The following is a 15916-nucleotide window of genomic DNA, read 5'->3' on the forward strand; positions in this document are numbered from 1 at the left end:
ATAAAAAACCTTTGGAAGCCAAGCTAGAATGTGTTGTGTGCCTCACAAAATATTCCGATTGCAAGGAATGCTGCAGAAAAGCCCATCCAGAGGTTTTATGTAAACCTTACCTACGCTCTGATACTCTAGCTCGCGCATCTCCACTACCTCGAGGACGTCAGTCCTGCTCGGGCTTCCCGGATCCACACTGGCCTGCGTCAGCTACCATCAACTCCATTTGCTACACCGGCCCGGCTGAGCCACAGAAACACAGCAAGGAGCAGTCGCGCGCACTCCTTCTACGGAGGAGAAACTGGCAGATTCTTTCAAGCTATGGCCGTCACAGAGAACTTTGGCAGACCGGCATATCCCTGGTGCAACAGTGTATCAACAACCACGCCAAGCAAGTAAGAATGACAGGCAAGGGGGCGCGAGCCATTAAAGTAAAGAATACTACTGTATCCTCGCAGGCCAGTACAGCGACTGCAATAATTAGGCAGAAAAGGCTGGATACCCTAGGTACAAAAAGTAAAGGCGGGGGAGAGAAAGGGGAGGGCTCCGATAAGAATGCTTTTGAAAACGACCCAGCGAGAACAGAGACTATAAAAAAAGGTGCTGCTCGCCTCACAAAAGAAACTGGAAGCTCTCAGCCTTTGATCACCAGCACCTTTGGCACTGCAATTAGGGTGGAAAATGACTCAATTTCCCAGTAAAAACTCCTGGAGCGACTGAGGTGAAGGTGGGACAGAGGGAAGGAGGACAGATTGATTTACAAGAAGTCTTAAAATAATCTTCAGCCTCCAGCCAGTGCAACACCATCAGCACAGATGGTAGGGAGCCTGATGCATCATACTGGCAGCCCCAGAAATAACATCAGTATTCTAAGTGACAGCATGATTACTCTGGAAGAATCTTCAAATGCTTTACTCTCTGTGTAAGCCACTAAATGCGCTCAGCAAGAGTATATGCTAAAACGCCTGATAACCAGGATAAGTTCTTCTCCCTCACTGAGGAGTCAGATTTATCAGATATTAGCATTTCTTTATCAAGCGGTGAGGAGGGAAGTAAGTAGTACAGCAGCTCAAACACCGATCCTCAGAAGCAGAAACATGTCCTAAAAAACCTACAAAAGAAGGAAGGAAAATAGGGTCCAGCCGCCTTCAGCCGTCTTCAGCCAGGATAGCTTGACTCCAGTGGCGTAGTGAGCAAGGGACCCACGTCTGGGCATACCCTTCCCACATAGGGTGAACAGTAAAACACACAAGATGATGGACTGAATGTTGCACAATGACAGAACATTCACCCCCAGTCACAGATCTGGGTTTAATCCATCTTAATTTTGCTCACCAATCCACCTCAGTTCAGGCATGGCCATATGCAAATCAGTCTTGACCCTGTACCTCATGGGATCAGTCCAGCCCGAACTGCCAAGCCACGTCTTCCCTGGACCGGAATCAAGCATCCTAGGACCGGTTTCTGGCTATCAGCCGTCTTCAGCCAGGATAGCTCTCCACGCCACTGGAGTCATGCTATCCTGGCTGAAGACGGCTGATAGCCAGAAACCGGTCCTAGGAAGCTTGATTCCGGTCCAGGGAAGACATGGCTTGGCAGTTCGGGCTGGACTGTTCCCATGAGGCACAGGGTCAAGGCTGATTTGCATATGGCCATGTCTGAACTGGGGTGGTGTGGTGAGCAAAAACACAATGGATTTAGGCCCTGATCTCTGTACTGAGGTGAATGTATGACATTGTACTGCATTCTGTCCATCAACTGTTGTTTTTGCAATATTCATTGAGGCTTAACAAACTGGGGAGGGAATCTATGAGGGGATTACACGAAAATCTTAGGCTGGTGGAAGAAGAGCTGATACGGGTGACAAGTGGGGGCCAAGGGTCAGAAGAAGTTACAAAAATACAAAGTCAGGTAGCAATCGCTAAGGCTGCAATTACCAATATTGTTACAGATAAATCAGTTAGAAAGGCAACATCACAAAAGGAAATGGTATATGAGGTGAATGAACAAGTTGGCCATCAGCTTGCCGTACGAAAGAGGCAACAAACCACATCAAATCTGATATGTGGGGAAGGGGAGGGGGGGGGGGGGGGGGGGGGGGGGGGGATTCCGGCATTTATCGTTCCCTCACAAATTACACCCCTAACTCCCTTTCCTCTTGTAGCAGGGATTCTGTGCAAACACAGAACTGTGCACAGAGACTTAGGACCTCAGTGAATTAGGGTGTGCCAAAACTCACCTTGGTACCCAAAATCCCCTACCAGACTAGCAATCAGTGTCACATTAGCTCTTCGTCCTGTAGCAAAGAAACCAATGATTAGACATCTTAGACCATGCGACTTAGGACCATCTCAGGAATAGTGGGAAGTGAGAACACTCTTTTGTTATACGCTCATATCAATCCACAACAGGAGTAAAATAGAGACACGGTAAGGTTAAAATGTTTATTTTAACGACTTATTCTTAAGCGCAGTATTTTAATCAACATAAGCAAACGTATGGATAAGAATAATACGGACAGAATGGTTACAATTCCATAAAATACAAAAGGAGGAATCATATTACAATGATAGTGCAAACAGATGATAAAAGCGCCTATTTAAAGCACCCTCCCTATCTAGGAACTAGGTATTATAAAACTATAGAAGGTCTCTGGAGTTTATCTGTCCACTCAGTAAGTGTAAATTACATCAGGATCGGTTAGTCTCTCTGCATTCCTGGAATCTTCCAAGTGTGTTCAATTCTGGCAAGTGTGCTATGATAAAGGCACCAGAATCCTACTCGGCTTGCAGCTGCCAAATTGTTGTGTCTAGAATGTGTTACACGGACACGCCGATAAACAGGCTCCGCCGTTATAACCTTGGCGACTCAGCACTCACTGTGCAGACTGGGAACACGATGTATGTCTAGATGTCGAAAAACAACCCTTTTCTCATGTATAGACCTTCGTGAAAGCTAACTCAGCAAAAACAGCTAAGCAGGGTCGTGTGCAAAAAGCAGCAAAAAGGAAAATTGTGTTTAAACTTCTAATAAGCCATGCTAACTTAACATGCACGCAAAAAGAGGCCCATAAACCACACTACACTCTCTCCAGGATAAATGGAAGGGTTGGATTGGTCCTTTAGATGATGCTAATTGGAGGGATGCGCTGATGGCCCCTAAAATAGTTACAGCTTCTGCGCTGCTCCTATTGGTTCAAGTATACTATTTGCACGTGGCCTACCTTACGCCGTCGCGCCTTCATCGCTCTGGGATTCAACTTGATGCTTCCTGTCCCCGCGGTCACTGGCCCCGAGAAGATTTTTATCACATGGTATGGCTTTGTCCCAACATTGCGCATTACTGGGAGCTAGTGACCGCTGTTCTTACCGAGGTCCTGGGCTGGGAGGTCCCGATGTACCCGATGAACATACTCTTGGGAGCAACGGATGGTCTGGACGGGAACAGGTTAGAGAGGTTTTGTCTCACCACAGCTCTGATGGTAGCTAAACAAGATACTGCTGCCCTTTGCCTGGATCCGTTCGCCCCTTCCATGAAACGGTGGCGCAGAGGGGTAGATTGGTGTGCAGCGCAGATTCGCCCCATGTATGCTGCCCATGGCTGCCCTAAAAGGTTTCGAAGGGTTTGGGGTAAATGGGTCGGGGTGATGGAAGACTGAACTACTTGAAGCTTCCTTATAGACATACTCGTTGGCATTGTCGCTTGTTATTCTTAATCAGACTTGTGTGGGGGGGGCTTCCTTCCCTCGTTTTATTTGTCGCTCGTGTACTGCTCGCTGTGCAAAAGTTGGCTGTGTACTCTTTGCTGTGTATGTACTCATTGAAAATCAAACTTGATCATCAAAAATAAATAAAATGTGAGACGTGAAATATATGATCCAGTAGAGGGCCAATTATCGGACCCTGAACTTATGAGAGAGGCCTTTTGGCGTTTTTATCGAGATCTGTATACGGAGGAAGGAAGGGGGGGGATCTAGCAAGTATTGAAAGATACGTGAATAGTGGCTTTTATGATATATTTGAGGAGGCAGATCAGACTACTTTAGAGGATCCCCCTAACTTAGAGGAAATCTTAACCACTATCAAAAACCTGCCGAAAGGGAAAGCTACCGGATTGGATAGTATCCCTTCCGAGTTCTATCCAGACTTTATAGATCAGATCAAAAGCATTTTATTAGAGCTAATTACACACATTTTTAAAGGAAGCCAGCCTCCAAATTCCTGGTCCAGGGCAAAAATATTTATTTTCCACACGAAAAACAAACCTCCAGAGCAGCTAGAATCATACCGCCTGATTACTCTTATTAATGCAGATTTAAAAATATACTCAAAGACTCAGGCAAATAGAATTGCCCCTATTATCCATAAAGTCATTGTTGAGTGCCAGCATGGTTTTGTACCAGGGAAATCGACTAATAATCACATTCAGAGAGTAATCACTATTTGATAGTACAGAGGCTACAGGAGACCCTATGGCATTGATCCTTCTCGATGCTGAGAAGGCTTTCGATAGGGTCTCCTGGCCATTTTTGTGGGCCTCTATGTCTAGGGTTGGCATAAAGAAAGGCTTTATTCAGGCAGTGCAAAAATTGTACATCAACCCCAGGGCAGTGGTAATGGTGAATGTAAGCCTAACCAAAGAATTAATAATTTCCCGAGGTACACGTCAGGACTGCCCTTGCTCACCATTGCTTTTCGCAATACATGTCGATCCCTTTATCCATAGATTAGAAGGAAACCGAGGATAGCACCTATCATGTCACAAGAGTATCCAACCAAATCATTGGCATACGCCGACCATATAGCTATTGTAACAGCTGATCCTAATACAGCCACGACTGTTATTGAAAGTGAGGCCAACAGCTTTGGTTTAGTCTCCGGATATGCCCTTAACCAAGGGAAGACACAGATCATCTTGAATAATAAAAGCAAGATGAGCGATCCCAGAGTGGAAGAAAAAGCCACATACTTAGGAGTCTGTATCTCGAGAATATGGTGAACCTAATCCTAAAACCAATGATGGGCTCAATGCAGAAAGATCTCCGTCGCCTAGATAATCTGCATCTTTCTATCATTGAAGAGTGAATGCCGTAAAAATGGTTTTCTTTCCTAAAATTTTGTATTTATTCAGAGTAATTTCTTTAGAATTTTCAAGTCAATGGTTCAAGTCAATAGAACGCATGTTCTCAAGCTTTATTTGGGCATATTCGCTACCCCATCGTGCTTATAAATTACTTAACCTGATAGAGTAGGTTTTGCTCTCCCAAATTTAAAAGCTTATTATTGGGCATCCGTGCTATTACATAGCAGTGGGCTACTAGAGAATATCGGGGCTGAGGAAACGTGCTGGGGCGACATCTATTTTTCAATAAATTCTAGGTAATAAAAGCACAGGGTACATTTCCACGACAGCAATCATAAAAAAAAGTCAGATTTAAAACTCTCTACAGTGGGTTTAAGGTATGGAAGGCCGTGAGAAGAATGCTGGGAATAGGGTGAATATCATATTACACCCCCCTAAGGGAGAACCCAATTCTTCCGGAAATCTTTAGAGACAACTGTATACACAGTTGGGATAAGGCAGGAATAGTTCAGTTAGGTTGCCTCTTCTACCCTACAGGGATCCAATCCTTTGAAACTTTGAAAAAAGACTACCAATCTTGACTGGCAGGACTTTTTTAAAATATCTTCAAATTCTGGACTTTCTGACACAAAAGCTAGGGGGGAGGGTATTGTGTGAAGAAACAACTTTAGTGGAAATAATTACTCACAACAGAAAAAGTACTATTGGGGGAATTTACTCCCTTCTCAACGCACTGTTTCCGGATGATATAGAGAAAACCTCACGGAAATGGCATGGAAAAATAGGAATATCTTCTGCTGAATTTAATTCTGCTTATTCACTCTCAAACTTTTCTCATATATACCAAATTACAGGCACAGTTTTAAAAACTTGCTTTTTTTTGTATTATACGCCAGATAAAATTGCCAAATGGAGGAGTGGCAAGGGAACCTGTTTCCCAAGATGCATGGTATTTAATGCAGACTGAGTACCTATTTTCTCCACATGTGTAGGACTCTCATCTCTAAAACAATAAATAGAGAAATTTTTGTCTGAAGTATTGCAAAGGTATATAGCTTTGTCTAGAGAAGTAATCTTATTAGGGGCCGTCGAACTTAGCAACCCTAGTATAGGACATGAGCTCATCTTTATTGCTATGGCGGTCTTAAGATTATGTATAGCCTCATCATGGCTGGACCCTATAGCATGTCCTTCCAACAGTGGCTAGCCAGGTTATTAGCTATCTCTAATTTGGAGACTGTCATTTACAAACAGAAAGGCAAGAAACGGCGTAAAAGGGGGCTGAGGATCTGGACTCCTCCGGTAGAATGGTGTCTAGCCCAAAGCCAATTGTAGCAGATTATTATGAAGAATAATAAAATGTATGTTGGAATAAGAAGGCTACTGTTGATTATAATTTAATGTGAATAATGAAGTTGTATGTATACTTGTCTTTTTAATAAATAAAAGTGGAACTAGCATGGTTCTTTACTTGTTGCCTGTTACTAATACTGCATACTAGGAAAGCAGCATGAAAATGAAAACATTTGCATGAATAACATATCAAATTGAGAGACGCTGCGCACAACTGCTTACTTAGGAGACCCAACAAAAGGATTCCAGAGCAGTCAGCCTCCAACAGGGAAGTTGTCAACTTGAAGCATAGCCCTTAATCAGGAGATGCACAACAGCATTTTTGATGAGTGTTTTCAGGAGAGCTACAGCTTTTTTCAGCTGTAGTCACAGTCTGATACAGCTAGAATTCCAATACCCTTTTCCTGTTCATGCATACCTTGTCCCAGAAAAATAGGTAAGACTGGCTGAACTCAAATTCCTCAATGTTGAATTTCTTCATCAAAGGTAGCCTTATGACATTCAGACAGGAGAATATCCAGCATCTCCCTAGAAAAATTAATGAACATCAATTAGCACAGGGAAGTCGTGACTCCTTTCACAAGAGTCATGTCTAATATACCGCCTAGCATAATGAAATACAAATGAAGTACAGAAGCATACCTTGCAGCAGCTCAACGCTACCGCCTTTCATAGCTATCAAATACACACATTAAATGGCATTCAATAAGTGCTATACAATAATATATAACACAACTATAAACATCTATATCCGTATAAACACTTCTCAAATTCTACTTTGACACCCACCTCCTCCCCTTTTCTCACATGGTTCTCAGATCCTCAATGACCTAAAGATCCTCGTATAAAAGGCAGGTTTTGAAATATTGGCTTTGCTTCCTGATTACCCAGTAGTACAGGCTTGGAGCACTTGAAGCACCCATGTGTGGTAGCATAAAATACCACACAGAACATACTTCTGCCTTCAGTTGTCAATTTTAACCTAACTTTCCTACAGCATTTTACCTCAACTAGACGCAGTTCAGCTCCTCCTGTTCAGTGATTGCTCCATTTCATGCTACACACAACAGTGACAGCAGTGACTATTGCAACGAGCATTGGCAAAGCTTATAGGTCGCACCTTTAGAACCTGCGGGATTTGCTATGGCCTGCTGATGATGCAACCTTGCTAAATAAATCATTAATTAAAAAGGCTCTGGAGTGCAGGCACACCAGTGGAATTAAAGAGGATCCATTTTTAGGTCTCACATGAGAGAGCGTAAGCGCTGTCCTTCGAGACATTTAGTAAGTGCCTTTTAAAAGTGCAACCAGAGGCTTTTGCTGGCCTAAAGCTTGCATTCATGAGCTTGTGCATGTTCACAGCTGCCATCTGTGTTTTTATTGCTCTAATCAGGTTCCTCTGCTTGCACTACCCCTCTCTCCTGGTGAGCTTCATTTGTGTCTTCTAGTTGTGAATCATACTCCTCTGCTTGCACTCCCCCTCCCTTCTCCCCCTCCCTCTTGGTCAGTTCCATTTGTGTCTTCTATCACTGTGAATGCTCCTGCTTCCACCAGACACACACACCATCAGTTGTCAGTGCACGCTTCCACCAACACACCACCAGCCGTCAGCGCAAGCTTCCACCAGGCACACACACAACCAGCCTTCAGTACACACTTCCACCAGGCACTCACACCACCAGCCGTCAGTTCACATTTCCACCAGGTGCACGATTCCACCAGGCACACACACCAACAGCTGTCGGGGCACGCTTCCACCAGGCACACACCACCAGCTATCAGTGTACGCTTCCACCAGGCATAAACACCACCAGCCGTCAATGCACGCTTCCACCAGGCACACACACCACCAGCCGTCAGTGCACAATTCTACCAGGCACCCACACCACCAGCCATCACTGCGCGCTCCCACCAGGCACACACACCACCGGCCGTCAGTGCACGCTTCCACCAGACACACACACCACCAGCCGTCAGAGCACGCCTCCACCAGGCACACACACCACCAGCCGTCAGTGCACCCTTTCACCATGCACACACCACCAGCCGTCAGTGCACGCTTCCACCAGGCACACACTACCAGGCGTCACACACTACCAGCCGTTGGTGCATGCTTCAACCAGGAACACACCACCAGCCGTCAGTATGCGCTTTCACCAGGCACACACAGACCACCAGCCGTCGGTGCACGCTTTCATCGGGCACACACACCACCAGCCGTAAGTGCACGCTTCCTCCAGGCAAACACGCCATGAGTTGTCAGTGCATGCTTCCACCAGGCACACACACCACCAGCCGTCAGTGCATGCTTCCACCAGACACACACACCACCAGCCGTCAGTGCACGCTTCCACCATGCACACACACACCACCAGCTGTCAGTGCACGCTTCCACCAAGCACACACACTCCACCAGCCGTCAGTGCACGCTTCCACCAGGCACACACACACCACCTGCCGTCAGTGCACGCTTCCACCATGCACACACACTACCAGGCGTCACACACTACCAGCCGTTGGTGCATGCTTTCACCAGGCACACACCACCAGCCAGCAGTGTGTGCTTTCACCGGGCACAGGCACCACCAGCCGTCAGTGCACGCTTTCACCAGGCACACACACCACCAGCCGTCTGTGCACGCTTCCACCAGGCACACACACACACACACCACCAGCCGTCTGTGCACGCTTCCACCAGGCACACACACACCACCAGCCATCAGTGCACGCTTCCACCAGGCACACCACCAGCCATCAGTGCATGCTACTACCAGGCACACACACCACCAGCCATCAGTGCACGCTCCCACCAGGCGCACACACCACCAGCCGTCAGTGCACGCTTCCACCAGGCACACACACACTACCAGCCATCAGTGCACGCTTCCACCAGGCACACACACCACCAACCGTCAGTCCGCTTCCACCAGGCACACACACCACCAGCAGTCAGTACACGCTTCCACCAGGCACCCACACCACCAACAGTCAGTGCATGCTTGCACGCTTCCACCAGGCACACACACCACCAGCCGTCAGTGCAGGCTTTCACTAGGCACACACACACCAGCAGCCGTGGGTACACGCTTTCACTGGGCACACACCACCACCCGTCAGTGCACGCTCCCACCAGGCCCACACACCACCAGCCATCTGTGCACGCTCCCACCAGTTGCAAACACCACCAGCCGTCAGTGCACACTTTCATCAGGCACACACACAACCAGCCATCAGTGCACGCTTCCACCAGGCACACACACCACCAGGCACACACACCACTAGCCGCCAGTGCACGCTTTCACCTGGCACACACCACCAGCAGTCAGTGCACGCTTTCACCAGGCACACACACCACCAGCTGTCAGTGCACGCTTACACCAAGCACACACATCACTAGCCGTCAGTGCATGCTTCCACCAGGCACACACACAAACAGCCGTCAGTGCACGCTCCCACCAGGCACACACACCACCAGCCGTCAGTGCACGCTTCCACCAGGCACACACACCACCAGTCGTCAGTGCACGCTTTCACTGGGCACACACACACCACCAGCCGTAAGTGCACGCTTCCACCAGGCACACACACCACGAGTTGTCAGTGCACGCTTCCACCAGGCACACACACCACCAGCAGTCAGTGCACGCTTATACCAGGCACACACACCACCAGCCTTCAGAGCACGCTTCCACCAGACACACACTACCAGGCGTCACACACTACCAGCCGTTGGGGCATGCTTCACCCAGGCACACACCACCCTCCGTCATTGTGCGCTTTTACCAGGCACACACACCACCAGCCATCAGTACACGCTTTCACGGGGCACACACACCACCAGCAGTCAGTGCACACTTTCACCAGGCACACACACCACCAGCCGTCAGTGCACGCTTCTACCAGGCACACACACAACCAGCAGTCAGTGCACGCTTCCACCAGGTACACACACTACCAGGCATCACACACTACCAAACGTTGGTGCATGCTTCCACCAGGCACACACCACCAGCCGTCAGTGCACGCTTCCACCAGGCGCACACCAGCCGTCAGTGCAGGCTTCCACCAGGCACACACACCACCAGCCGTCAGTGCACGCTTCCACCAGACACACACACCACCAGTGGTCAGAGCACGCTTCTACCAGGTATGAAAGAATGAATGAATGAATGAATGAATGAATAAAATATTTAATAGAGCGCACGGTGGCCGAGCGGCTTCCTGGCGCTAGGGACCTGATCAAGAACTCAGCGGAGGGGACCCAGGGAAATTAAGAGGGGAATGCCTGAAGAAAAAGGAAAGTTTTAAGGGCTTTGCGGAAGTGAGTGTAGATGGGGATGGAGCGGATAGAGAGAGGAAGGATATTCCAGAACTGGGGGGCAAGGACTGAGAATCGGGTGCCCCCCGTTCTGGATTTGCGGAAGCGAGGGATGTGAAGAAGTGAAAGAGAGGAAGAGCGAAGAGTGCGAACAGGGGCATGAGAAGAGACAAGAGTGTTAATGAACAAGGGCGCAGATCGGGAGTGAGCTAGGAATGCTAGACAGGCCAGTTTGAAAAAGGACTGAAACGAACAGGGAGCCAATGGAGTGATTTGAGAGCTGGGGTGATATGAGAAGATTTAGGGAGGGAGAGGATGAGGCGAGCAGCTTGATTTTGAATGGCCTGTAGGCGGCGGGATTCGTAAGCAGGTATGCCCACGTACAGGCCATTCCCATAGTCAAGGCGGGAGATGACGAGGGCCATGACTATGGATTTGAGTGCATCGGTAGAAAAAAAGCGTGAGATTTTCCGGATTAAACAGAGGGAAAGAAAGCAGGAGGACACAGCAGAGCTAATCTGACTGTGCATAGATAAGTCATGACTGACTTTGATACCAAGAGTGCGGACAGAGGAAGAGGGGACGGGGGGGGGGCAAAAGAAAGGGGCCAATGTGCGGGGGTCCAGGGGTTGGAGGGGCCACCAGTGAGAACAAGTTCCGTCTTATCTGGATTGAGCTTCAGTTGGTTAGCGCACATCCAGTCAGAAATAAAGACTAAGGTGGAACAGAACTTGGGAAGAGAATCAGGGGTAGAAGAAAGATCGAAAACGAGCTGAAGGTCATCTGCGTAGTTATACACAGAGACCCCCAGCTCAAGAAGAGAAGTGATGAGGGGGTGAATATAAAGATTGAAAAGGAGGGGAGAGAGAGAAGAGCCTTGGGAGACACCACAAGTGACAGGGCGGGGAGGTGCGGAGAAACCGGGGAGATGAACTGCCTGGGACCTATCCTGAAGGAAGGACGCCAGCCAGGAAAAGGCCACGCCCCGGATGCGAACTGCGCTGACACGGTCGAGAAGGATGGCGTGGTCAACCGTGTCAAACGCAGCGGACAAGTCGAGAAGGACCAGGGCTTGGGGGAGATTAGAATCGGCCTTCCCCTTAAGCTCGTCCAGGACCGCGAGGACCACCATCTCCGTGGAGTGGCCCGGGCGGAAACCTGCCTGGTGGGATGCAAGAAGGCCATTCTCCTCAATATAAGAGGAGAGGCAGGAAGTGACATGAGCTTCGAGGATCTTGCCGAGGTAGGGGAGAAGAGAGATGGGACGGAAATTAGAAGGAAGGGAGGGATCTAGACCAGTTTTCTTTAGAATCGGAAGGACTATGGCAGATTTGAAAGAAGAGGGGACAGATCCGAGAGCCAAAGAGGAGTTGAGGAGAGCAAGAGGAGGCGCAGAGCAGTTGGTGAAGAGGGTTTTAAGAATGCGTGCTGGCGCACAATCCAAGGGGGAGCCAGACTTGATTTTGACCAGAAGTTTTAGAAATAGTTCAGTGGAGAGAGGAGGGAAAGAGGAAAAGGAAGAGAAAGGACAGGTGGAAGGACAGATGGGACGGGATTGAGGCACTGTAGGAATATTGGCTTTGATCTTTACGATCTTGTCGATAAAAAAATCGTTAAGTGAGGAACAGAGGGACTGTGAGGGAACCAGGCTAGGGGTAGAGCGATCAGAGGTGGCAAGACACCAGCTGCGGTCAGTGCACGTTTCCACCAGGCATACACACCACCTGCCGTCAGTGCAAGCTTCCACCAGGCACACACACAACCAGCCGTCAGTGAACGCTTCCACCAGGCACACGCTTCCACCAGGCACACGCTTCCACCAGACACACACTTCCACCAGGCACACACTTCCACCAGGCACACTCACCACCAGCCGTCCGTGCAAACTTCAATTAGGCACACACAACACCATCCGTCAGTGCACGCTACCACCAGGCACACACACCACCAGCCGCCAATGCACGCTACCACCAGCCACACACGCCACTAGCCGTCAGTGCACTCCTCCACCAGGCACACACACCACCAGCCTTCAGTGCATGCTTCCACCAGGCATAAACACCACCAGCCGTCAGCGCATCCTACCACCAGGCACACACACACCACCAGCCGTCAGTGTACGCGTCCACCCGGCACACACGCCACTAGCCGTCAGTGCACGCTTCCACCAGGCACACACACCACCAGCCTTCAGTGCACCCTACCTCTAGGCACACATACACCACCAGCCGTCAGTGCACGCTTCCACCAGGCACACACCACCAGGCACACATACGCCACCAGCCGTCAGTGCACGCTTCCACCAGGCACACTCCACCAGCTGTCAGTGCACGCTTCCACCAGGCACACACACCACCAGCCGTCCATGCACGCTCCCACCAGGCACACACACCACCAACAGTTAGTGCACGCTTGCAGCTTCCACCAGGCACACACACCACCAGCAGTCAGTGCACACTTCCACCAGGCACCCACACCACCAACAGTCAGTGCACGCTTACACCAGGCACACACACCACCAGCCGTCAGTGCATGCTTTCACCAGGCACACACCACCAGCCGTCAGTGCAGGCTTTCACCAGGCACACACACACCACCAGCCGTGGGTGCACGCTTTCACCGGGCACATACACCACCAGCCATCAGTGCACGCTTTCACCAGGCGCACACACACCACCAGATGTCAGTGCACGCTTCCACCAGGCACACACACTACCAGCAGTCAGTGCACGCTTCCACCAGGCACACACACCACCAGCAGTTAGTGCATGCTTCCACCAGGCACACACACAACCACCCGTCAGTGCACGCTCCCACCAGGCACACACACCACCAGCCGTTAGTGCACACTCCCACCAGGAACACACATCACCACCCGTCAGTGCATGCTCCCACCAGGCACACACACCACCAGCCATCAGTGCACGCTCCCACCAGGCGCACACACCACCAGCCGTCAGTACACGCTTCCACCAGGCACACACACACCACCAGCCATCAGTGCACGCTTCCACCAGGCACACACACCACCAACCATCAGTCCGCTTTCACCAGGCACACACACCACCAGTCGTCAGTGCACGCTTCCACCAGGCACACACACCACCAGCCGTCAGTGCACGCTTCCACCAGGCACACACACTACCAGGCGTCACACACTATCAGCCGTTGGTGCATGCGTCCACCAGGCACACACCACCAGCAGTCATTGTGCGCTTCTACCAGGTACACACCACCAGCCTTCAGTGCACGCTTCCACCAGGTACACACACTACCAGGCATCATACACTACCAGCCGTTGGTGCATGCTTCCACCAGGCACACACCACCAGCCATCAGTGCACGCTTCTACCAGGCACACACACCACCAGCCGTCAGTGCAGGCTACCACCAGGCACTCACAACACCAGCCGTCAGTGCACGCTTCCAACAGACACACACACCACCAGCCGTCAGTGCACGCTTCCACCAGACACACACACCACCAGTGGTCAGAAAACGCTTCTACCAGGTACACACACCAGCAGCGGTCAGTGCACGTTTCCACCAGGCACACACACCACCAGGCACACACACCACTAGCCGTCAGTGCACGCTTCCACCAGGCACACACACCACCAGGCACACACACCACTAGCCGTCAGTGCACACTTTCACCTGGCACACACCACCAGCCGTCAGTGCACGCTTTCACCAGGCACACACACCACAAGCTGTCAGTGCACGCTTCCACCAAGCACACACACCACCAGCCGTCAGTGCATGCTTCCACCAGGCACACACACAACCAGCCGTCAGTGCACGCTCCCACCAGGCACACACACCACCAGCCGTCAGTGCACGCTTCCACCAGGCACACACCACCAGCCGTCAGTGCATGTTCCCACCAGGCACACACACCACCAGCCGTCAGTGCACGCTTCCACCAGGCACACACACCACCAGTCGTCAGTGCACACTTTCCCCGGGCACACACACACCACCAGCCGTAAGTGCACGCTTCCACCAGGCACACACACCACGAGTTGTCAGTGCACGATTCCACCTGGCATAAACACCACCAGCCGTCAGTGCATGCTACCACCAGGCACACACACACCACCACCCGTCAGTGCACGGGTCCACCCGGCACACACACCACCAGCTGTCAGTGCACGCTTCCACCAGGCACACACACCATGAGTTGTCAGTGCATGCTTCCACCCAGGCACACACACTACCAGGCGTCACACACTGCCATCCGTTGGAGCATGCTTCCACCAGGCACACACCACCAGCAGTCAGCGTGCGCTTTCACCAGGCACACACACACCACCAGCCGTCGGTGCACGCTTTCACCAGGCACACACACCACCAGCGTGGGTGCACACTTTCACCTGGCACACACACCACCAGCCATCAGTGCATGCTTTTACCAGGCACACACACCACCAGCTGTCGGTGCACGCTTCCACCAGGCACACACACTACCAGCAGTCAGTGCACGCTTCCACCAGGCACACACACCACCAGCAGTCAGTGCATGCTTCCACCAGGCACACACACCACCACCCGTCAGTGCACACTCCCACCAGGCACACACACCACCAGCTGTCAGTGCACGCTTCCACCAGGCACACACACCATGAGTTGTCAGTGCATGCTTCCACCCAGGCACACACCACCAGCAGTCAGCGTGCGCTTTCACCAGGCACACACACACCACCAGCCGTCGGTGCACGCTTTCACCGGGCACAAACACCACCAGCCGTCAGTGCAATCTTACACCAGGCACACACCTCACCAGCCATCAGTGCACACTTCCACCAGGCACACACACCACCAGTGGTCAGAAAACGCTTCTACCAGGTACACACACCAGCAGCGGTCAGTGCACGTTTCCACCAGGCACACACACCACCAGGCACACACACCACTAGCCGTCAGTGCACGCTTCCACCAGGCACACACACCACCAGGCACACACACCACTAGCCGTCAGTGCACGCTTTCACCTGGCACACACCACCAGCCGTCAGTGCACGCTTTCACCAGGCACACACACCACAAGCTGTCAGTGCACGCTTCCACCAAGCACACACACCACCAGCCGTCAGTGCATGCTTCCACCAGGCACACACACAACCAGCCGTCAGTGCACGCTCCCACCAGGCACACACACCACCAGCCGTC

At 50.9% G+C, this 15916-nt stretch overlaps 1 protein-coding gene across 1 annotated transcript in view; it reads right to left on the minus strand.

Moving 5' to 3' along the window:
• Positions 1-15916, minus strand: part of BLMH (bleomycin hydrolase) — a 784033-nt gene that overhangs the window by 658511 nt on the left and 109606 nt on the right. Inside the window, exon 3 of the mRNA XM_086955092.1 lies at positions 6845-6954. Within this exon, the coding sequence (XP_086811218.1) occupies positions 6845-6954 (110 nt within the window). The remainder of the gene's footprint in view (positions 1-6844; positions 6955-15916) is intronic.

The sequence above is a fragment of the Lissotriton vulgaris genome, chromosome 2_1 (genome assembly GCF_964263255.1).
Source record: "Lissotriton vulgaris chromosome 2_1, aLisVul1.2, whole genome shotgun sequence".
NCBI lineage: Eukaryota > Metazoa > Chordata > Amphibia > Caudata > Salamandridae > Lissotriton > Lissotriton vulgaris.